At 46.6% G+C, this 8,933-nt stretch overlaps 2 protein-coding genes across 4 annotated transcripts in view; both read right to left on the minus strand.

Moving 5' to 3' along the window:
- Positions 1 to 353, minus strand: part of USP22 (ubiquitin specific peptidase 22) — a 34,681-nt gene extending 34,328 nt beyond the window's left edge. Inside the window, exon 1 of one of the 2 annotated variants that reach the window (XM_027131320.1) lies at positions 10 to 353. In XM_027131320.1, the coding sequence (XP_026987121.1) occupies positions 10 to 147 (138 nt within the window). In that variant the 5' untranslated portion in view covers positions 148 to 353. The remainder of the gene's footprint in view (positions 1 to 9) is intronic. The other variant, XM_027131324.1, reaches the window with a different exon arrangement.
- The window catches only part of LOC113633174 (thyroid receptor-interacting protein 6-like), a 22,432-nt gene continuing 13,793 nt past the window's right edge, over positions 295 to 8,933 (minus strand). For both annotated transcript variants that reach the window (XM_027131333.1, XM_027131332.1), the window contains exon 2: positions 295 to 865. In XM_027131333.1, the coding sequence (XP_026987134.1) occupies positions 323 to 865 (543 nt within the window). In that variant the 3' untranslated portion in view covers positions 295 to 322. The remainder of the gene's footprint in view (positions 866 to 8,933) is intronic.

Consider the following 8,933-nt stretch of genomic DNA (forward strand, 5'->3'; position numbering starts at 1 on the left):
GGGGTGCACCTTGCGCTTGCGGGCCTCCGCCGAGCCGCTCCACACGAAGCACTGATAAATGGCGCGCAGGTTCTGCTTCCAGTTGTCCACCTTGAAGCTGCCCAGGTGCGCACAGCCCGGAGGCGTCACCACCAGCTCCGCGTCCATGGCCTCGCCGTCCGGCTCGCGCCGGGGCGCCGGCGGAGACGAGGACGACGCCAGCGCGACGCGGGGCTGCGGGCGGCACGGCCAAGGGACAGGCCCGGAACAAAGCGGAGTCTCGCGACCGGGGTGGCGGGCGCCGCCCGCGCTGCGCTCGCGGGTAGCCGAGGCCGCAACAGCGCTACGTCATCGCCGCCGGGGCGCGCCGCGCATGCGCCAGCCGCCGGCGGCTCGCCCGCCGCCCCCTCCCCCATGGGCTCGGGCAGGCGATGGGTGGAGCTGGAGAGGCTCCGCCCCTTCGCCCCCGCCATTGGTCAGCGGCGGCCGCGTGACGTCCCGCCCTCCGAGGAGGCGAGGCGGGACTGGACCTGTTTGCGCCGGCGGGCGCTGCCGCAGGGGCGGAGCTGGCGGGGTTGGGGGGCGGCGGTCGCTGGTCCCCACCGGGTCGCAGTGCGGTGAATCCGGTCAGGCTTGCCGCACGTGGACTCTGGACTTCCCGATAGGAAGCAGGGAACCACAGACTCGCGCGCTGTATCAGGTTTCGCCGAGGCGTCGCCGTCCGGCTCGCTAGCCGCACATTCACGGCTCCGGGAGCTCGAGTCCCGCGTCCTCCGGGTGGGCTGTGCACCTGCTGGCGGACCCCGCAGGTGCGGGAGGTCCGTGAAGACAGGTGCCAGCTTCTCGAGGGCTTTTCACTGCGTCCCGCGCCGGCCCACCTCCGCAGCTAAAAGACGGAGAAATAAAGATGTTGTCGCGGCAGTTAGAGCTCAGGGCCCGGCTGGAGGGGTGTGGGGTGAAGCTTCTGTGGTCGGGACACTGGCCGGCACGCTGGCCTAGGGCCTTGGTGCTTGCAGCCCCTCCGCCTGAAGCCTGCCCGACCCCAGCCCGTGGCTTTATCAGACGCCGCCTGCCCAGCGAGGCCTTCTCCTCCACCCTACTGGACCTCACGAGCCCCCTAAATCCTTCATCTCCTTACCCAAAGAATTTATTTCCTTGTTCTTTTAATATTTGTTTATTTATTTGGCTACACCGGGTCTTAGTTGCGGCACGTGGGATCTTTGTTGCCCTATGCGTGATCTTTAGTTGGCATGTGGACTCAGTTGTGGCATGCATGTGGGCTCCAGTCCCCTGACGAGGGATGGAACCCGGGCCCCCTGCATAGGGAGGGAGGAGTCTTAACCACTGGACCACCAGACTTCCCTGCCCTGTTTTTTAATTAACTATTCCCAACGTAGCATGAAAACTCCATGACGGTAATGATTTTTGTGTTTTATTAACGTCAGTATCGCCCAGTGCCCAGAGTAGTACTAGTTATATGCAGGTTCTCAAAAATAAATGTTTATCTAATTAATTAACCCAAACAAACTTTTATAGGAGAATCTAATAAGATCATTCTCAGAATAAAACACAGGTGAAGTAAGGCACGTTATGGATATGTTAAAGAAAGGTGTATCCGTTTAATAAAAAGTAAACTCAGAAATAGTTAGGAGTTACAAATTATATGTGATTCACCTCTATTAATATTCAATGTCACGAGTATTTTAGTTTTACTGTTCTTGTAAATATGATTCGGTTTCAAGAATGTGCCCTTAGGGACTTCCCTGGTGGCGCAGTGGATAAGACTCTGCACTCCCAATGCAGGGGGCCCAGGTTCCATCCTTGGTCAGGGAACTAGATCGCACTTGTATGCCGCAACCAAGGGTTCGCATGTGCAGCTATGGATCCCGCCTGCTGCAACTAAGACCCGGCGCAACCAAATAAATAAATAAATATTAAGAAAAAAAAAAGAACGCCCTTAGAATTCAGGCCCCTAATATCTATTGATCACATTTTTTATCAGTATGGTCATCCAACCTTGGGAGAATTTCTGTGCTCTCTACTTGGATTATAAATAATGATTTGAAATGCCCTGTAACAGCCTCATACATAAATAAATTAAAACACGATATATCCTTGAAAAGCAGTTCCGAGAAGAGTCATGGATGAAACTGTTTACTACGGCATTTTTTTTCTAATGGGAAAAAAGCTGAAAACACCCTAAATGACCATTAATAGGCAAATGATTGAGTAAACTATTAACTAGGCATTCTAGGGAATGCTATGCTGCTGTAAAAAAATGACCTAGGTTTCTAAGTACTAATATGGAAAGTCTATAAGACATACATGAATAAAACAAGTTGCCGAAAAATACAGATAGTATGGTGACATTTACCGAAAAATAATACTGTATGTGAGTATCTATTAAAGGGCTGGGAGAAACAAACAAATCAATCATAGTTAATGTCTGCTGAGGGACAACTTCATCTATGGCATTTGAATTATTTTATAATAAGAATTAATCGTAGTATTTCATACTTAAAAAATCACTAAAACTTGAAATGACAAAATGTTCTAAGGTGGGGAAAGGGGACTTGCTCAAGTTCCACAGCATCTAGAAAACGGGTCCGGAAGTTCCATTCATGCATCCACCCAGAAAACAAGTCAGACTCTTAACCTTCAGTTCTGGCTCCACCACTTTCTGCCTGGGTAACATGAGGCAGATTGCTTATCTGTTAAAATTGGGGTGACACCAACTCAGTGCTTACATTAAAGGGTTACAGCACAGAATAAATGGTAATGCATGCCAAGCCCTTAGTACGTGCCTGTTGTTTAATTAAGGGCTTGAGAAACAGGGACTTCCCTGACAGTCAAGTGGTTAAGACTCCACGCTTCCACTGCAGGGGACTTGGGTTCAATCACTAGTTGGGGAACTAAGATCCCGTATGCCGCAGAGCAGCGCAGCAAAATAAAAAAAAAGAAACATTAGCAATTGATCTGGAAGTTGCTGGGCATTGAAATGATTGACAATATCCTACTTTAAGAATCCCACAGTGTAGTGGGATAAATAGGAACACTAGCAGGCAGTTTCAGTACAGCCATTGCTGTGTATCCATAGGTACCACATCCAAGGATTCAAGCAACCTCGGATGGAAAATATTTGAAAAAAAATGCCAGAAATTTCCAAAAAGCAAACTGTGCACTGGCCACAGCTTACATAGCTTTTACGTTGTACTTACAACTATTTACACAGCATTTACATTGTAACAGGTATTATAAGTAATCTAGAGGTGATTTAGGTATACGGGAGGATGTGGGTAGGTTATATACCACTTTATATAAGGGACTCGAGTATCTGCAGGTTTGGGTATCTACAGAGCGTCCTGGAACCAGTCCCTTGAGGATACTGAGGGATGACTGAAGTATGAAATTGCAGAGATAGAGGAAAGTCCAGGTAACATGAAAACCCTCCAAGACACCTCTCACCCTAACCCTTCCCAGGCGGTTGCAGTGGAGGGGATCTGGAAATGTTTCCTATGCCTGACCTAAGAGTAGAAGGATGGGCAAGAGCTGGCCAGTTTAAAAATAAGTGATATGGGGCTTCCCTGGTCGCGCAGTGGTTGAGAGTCCGCCTGCCGATGCAAGGGACACGTGCCCTGGTCCGGGAGGATCCCACATGCCGCGGAGCGGCTGGGCCCGTGAGCCATGGCCGCTGAGCCTGCGCGTTCGGAGCCTGTGCTCCGCAACGGGAGAGGCCACAACAGTGAGAGGCCCCCGTACCGCAAAAAAAAAAAAAAAAAAGTGATATGGTCAGGTATTTGTCTCAAAAGGCATTTCCCACTATCCATGGGACTAACATGGCCTAAAATGTTATTCTCTATGTCTGTTTTTTGTTTGTTTTGTTTAGTTTTCAATTTTTTTTTAATGTAAACATCCATGGAATTGTGCTTTCAACATGGTCAAGTATATCCTATAATCCTCTCTCAGATAACAACTATGAACTCTTGTCAGAATGCAAACACAAATACCTGAAGGCATTGGAGAATGAGCCCAATTGTGAGGAAGTAGACGCTTGGACGAAGGGACCTGCCCCGAGGAAGAGACCTGTTTTTTATGGCTTATAGACTGAGGACAGACCACGCTAGCAGGAGCCCGAACAGGGAGGTTGAAGCTCTGATAGAAAACGCACAGTCTTTCTGGACTGAAGAATTAGAGAACAGAGCACAGAAAAACTAAAGCCACTGAAAAGCGAGGACAGAGTCAGGGAAGGGGAGCCCCAGAGTCCGTGGATAAACCACATGCAAGTTGACCACTGAATCACTCGTGCGGGGGGCAAATTCCAGCAGCCCAACTGGAACGAAAAGAAATGAGTGGAGATTTAAGCTGCTGCCCAAAAAATGGTTAAATTAAAAAAAAAAGTTTCTGTTTTTTAAATATAAGATTCAATACCCACGTTGCTTGATGTGGAAATTGTGTGGTTTAGCTGAAACGTGATTTCAGCTCTTAAGTTCAAGTCTTTTTGTGTGTGACGTAACAAAGTAGTCCAGTTTCATTCTTTTGCATGTAGCTGTCCAGTTTTCCCCACCCTGTTTTTTTTTTTTTTTCCTGGGCCGTGCCATGTGGTATGTGGAATCTTAATTCCCCGACCGGGAACTGAACCCACGCCCCTTGCAGTGGAAGCTCGGAGCCCTAACCACTGGACGGCCAGGGATTGCCCCCAACACCATTTTTGGAAGAGACCGTCCTTTCCCCATCATATATTCTTGGCTCCTCTGTCGTAGGTTAATTGACCATGTCTGAGAGGGTTTACTTCTGGGCTCTTAATTCTGTCCCACTGATCTAGGTGTCTGTTTATATACCAATACCACACTGTTAATCACCCTAGCTCTGGGATACAGTTTGGAGTCACGCCGTGCTGCCTCCAGTTTCCAGCTTTGTTCTTCTTTCTCAAGATTTTTTGGGGTTTTTTTGGTGGGGTGATTTTTTGGCTATTCAGGATCTTTTGCAGTTCCATACAAATTTTAGAATTATTTGTTCTAGCCTATAAATTTTTTTATTTTTTTTGCGATACGCGGGCCTCTCACTGACGTGGCCTCTCCCGTTGCGGAGCACAGGCTCCGGATGCACAGGCCCAGCGGCCATGGCTCACGGGCCCAGCCGCTCGGCGGCATGTGGGATCTTCCCAGACCGGGGCACGAACCCGTGTCCCCCGCATCGGCAGGCGGACTCTCAACCACTGTGCCACCAGGGAAGCCCAAGCCTATAAACTTTTGTGAGGCTGTTTTCAGTTCTCTTGGGAATATACCTAGGGATGGAATTGTTGGGTCCATGGTAACTTTATGTTTAACCTTTTGAGGAGCCTCCAGACTGTCTTCCACAGCAGCTGTACCATCTTACTTTCCCACCAGCAGTGTATGAGTGTTCCAGTTTCTCCACATCCTCACTAGCATGTTATTTTCCTTATTATTTTTTAAAATATTTATTTATTTATTTGGCCGTGCTGGGTCTTAGTTGCAGCACGCGGGCACTTAGCTGAGGCATGTGGGATCTAGTTCCCTGACCAGGGATCGAACCCAGGCCCCCTGCACTGGGAGCGCGGAGTCTTAACCGCTGGACCACCAGGGAAGTCCCTCCTTATTATTTTGTTTATTTATTTATTTATTTATGGCTGCGTTGGGTCTTTGTTGCTGCACACAGGCTTTCTCTAGTTGTGGCGAGCGGGAGCTACTCTTCATTGTGGTGCACAGGCTTCTCGTTGCAGTGGCTTCTCTTGTTGCGGAGCACGGGCTCTAGGCATGCGGGCTCAGTAATTGTGGCACGCGGACTCAGTAATTGTGGCGCATGGGCTCAATAATTGTGGCGCATGGGCTTAGTTGCTCCGTGGCGTGTGGGATATTCCCGGACCAGGGATCGAACCCGTGTCCCCTGCAAGGGCAGGCGGATTCGTAAGTGCTGTGCCACCAGGGAAGTCCCTCCCTGGCTATTTTAGATAAGAAAAGTGTGGTGATTAATATCCTGAAATGTTAAAATTTCGTCAAATCATGTTACAACTTTCCAACCAGAATTGTTAATAAAGTAATTCCAAGAGTATTATTTGGTTTCAGTTTGAAATTAGTAGTGCCCACTACATAAAACACTAAAACTGTTATGTCTTAGGGAAAAAGTTTTTCTAGATGCAACAAGTATCAGCTTCTGTCCTGAGCAGGTTGAATGATCACAATTTCTTAATCAGCAGAGTTCACACTCTTCATTTAAACTCTCAAGCTCATTGTTAAATAATAAACCCAGGAGAGTTGGACATTTTCCATCATGCATTTGGGAAAAGAGAACGAGGCCAGTGATCCTTGTGGTCAGATGTAACAGATAAATCTTGGAAGTATCTATTAAGAATACAGAGACTCAGTTACAAGATGCCCTCCAGAGCAACAAACTATCAACTAAGATAACCCTCTAGAAATAATGTCCTTCCTGTAGGTTGTGGAATGTGGAAACAATTTCTAAAGCTTCTGTGTTCGAGTAACACATGCAAGAAAAAATTTATTTTAATCATGGACAGAAGTTGGAAACTGTTATATTCACACCAGTCCCAATTTTGCATCAGAAGATAAGATCTTGTGACCACTCTCAACTTACCATCCTATCAAATTGGATTATTTTAAATTGTTTGTGATTGTAACAGATTGTTTAAATAGTTTAGATTATTTAGGGTAGGTTATTTTAAATATTTTATGATGCACAACATTCTCTCTAACCCTTAGATCTTCAATTCTTTCTGAAACTCCCTTTGTTAATTTTTATTTATTTATTTATTTTGGCTGCGTCAGGTCTTAGTTGTGGGATCTTCGTTGAGGCATGCTGGGTCTTTCATCGCTGCGCGGGCTCTTCATTGCAGCACGTGGGCTTCTCTCTAGTTGTGGTGTGCAGGTTTTCTCTCTCTAGTTGTGGCACGCAGTCTCCACGGCACCCGAGCTCAGTAGTTGTGGTGCGTGGGCTGAGTTGCCCCCGAGGCATGTGGGATCTTAGTTCCCTGACCAGGAATCGAACCTGTGTCCCCTGCATTGTAAGGCGGATTCTTTACCACTGGACCACCAGGGAAGTCCCTGTTAGTTTTTAAGACTTGTAGTTTTTAAGGCCTGGCTCTGAAATGGCCTCTTATTCAGCATCTCGTGCAAAGAACATACCTGCAAAGTGCCTTTTTGCTGGCAGAAATGGAGCAAAGACTGAATATGGATCTTAATAATGAAAAGAACCTGCTATATAAAAAAATAAAATAAAATTCAAAAATTCAAAAAAAAAAGTATTACAGACGTGTGTCAGGCAGTTACAGATTTTGTGATGTTGGTCAGCTTTTAAAATTCGTAACTTGTGGTCTTCCCTGGTGGCGCAGTGGTTGGGGGTCCGCCTGCCGATGCGGGGGACGTGGGTTCGTGCCCCGGTCCGGGAGGATCCTGCATGCCACGGAGCGGCTGGGTCCGTGGGCCATGGCCGCTGGGCCTGCGTGTCCGGAGCCTGCGCTCTGCGGCGGGAGAGGCCACAGCAGTGAGAGGCCCGTGTACCGCAAAAGAAAAAAAAATAATCGTAACTTGTGATTCCTTTCCTTGGTTGAAATAAATATAATTTTTATACCTAAAAAAAAAATAGTGAAATGAAAGTGAAGAGTGTATAGAATTTTTCTTCTTTGAAACTAATTGGGCTTTCCTGTATTTAACTTTCTTTTGGAAAACACTCAAGATAGTAATAACCCCTCATGCTTCTTAACAACCACTTTCCCATCCACACCTTTGTGTAATTGTCACAGCAGCCCTGGGAAACAGGCACTAACTTCCACGTTGCCCATGAGGGGCCTCAATGATGCTCAGGGCTTTCGTGGCAGCATGAAGACTGGAAGCTTGGTTTTGTCAGGCTTTGAGGAGGGCGGTGATATGAATAGTAATGGCAACAACTAATATTTATTTAATACTTACTAAGTACCAAGCACTGTTCCATGATATAAATGCCCTCCTAACAGCCCAATGAAGTGGTTACCAAGACTAACTTTACCTCACACTGATACACCAGCCTTTTTTTTTTTTTAAGTTTTTCCTCCCTAACATCTCCTTACTCTTGCTATTCTTTTTTTTTAACTTGATTTTTAAAATTTAATTTAATTTATTTTTATTTTTGGCTGCATTGGGTCTTTGTTGCTGCACGTGGGCTTTCTCTAGTTGCAGCGAGCAGGGGCTACTCTTCCTTGCGGTGCGCGGGCTTCTCATTGCGGTGGCTTCTCTTATTGCGGAGCACAGGTTTCAGTAGTTGCAGCATGCAGGCTCAGTAGTTGTGGCTCGCGGGCTCTAGAGTGCAGGCTCAATAGTTGTGGCTCACGGGCTTAGTTGCTCTGCGGCATGTGGGATCTTCCCGGACCAGGGCTCAAACCTGTGTCCCCTTCTTTGGCAAGCGGATTCTTAACCACTGTGCCACCAGGGAAGCCCCTCACTCTGCTTTGTTAACTTTATATGGAAGTCAGTAAGATATATTGTGACTTACCATTTTGTCCCTCTAAAGGACAGTGCTGGGGTGAGGGTTGTAGGGTATGTGATCAGCTCGTGGACATTCTTCTGATTGGTTCGTGGTGAGGTGACAGGGTAATGTTTTGGAAATTAACATTATCAACCTTCTGGTTCCAACTATGCTGGGGTCTACATGCTGGTGGTCAGTATGCAATTAACTTCTTCCACCTGGTGGCAGTTTTAGTACAGGCAAAACAGTTCAAGGATATGGCTCAGAATCTTGTCTACAGCCCTTGAGAGGGAAATAAATGTCCTTGACTTTGTTTTATGGCTAAACTATTATTATTTTGTCTTGCTTGATTGTTTTGTTTCTGTGTGTATATATATATATATATATATATGTATATGTGTGTGTATATATATGTATATGTGTGTGTATATATATGTATATGTGTGTGTATATATATGTATATGTGTGTGTATATATAT

This window comes from Aethalodelphis obliquidens, unplaced genomic scaffold, assembly GCF_003676395.1.
Source record: "Aethalodelphis obliquidens isolate GAN/ISIS:26980383/991018 unplaced genomic scaffold, ASM367639v1 scaffold38, whole genome shotgun sequence".
NCBI lineage: Eukaryota > Metazoa > Chordata > Mammalia > Artiodactyla > Delphinidae > Aethalodelphis > Aethalodelphis obliquidens.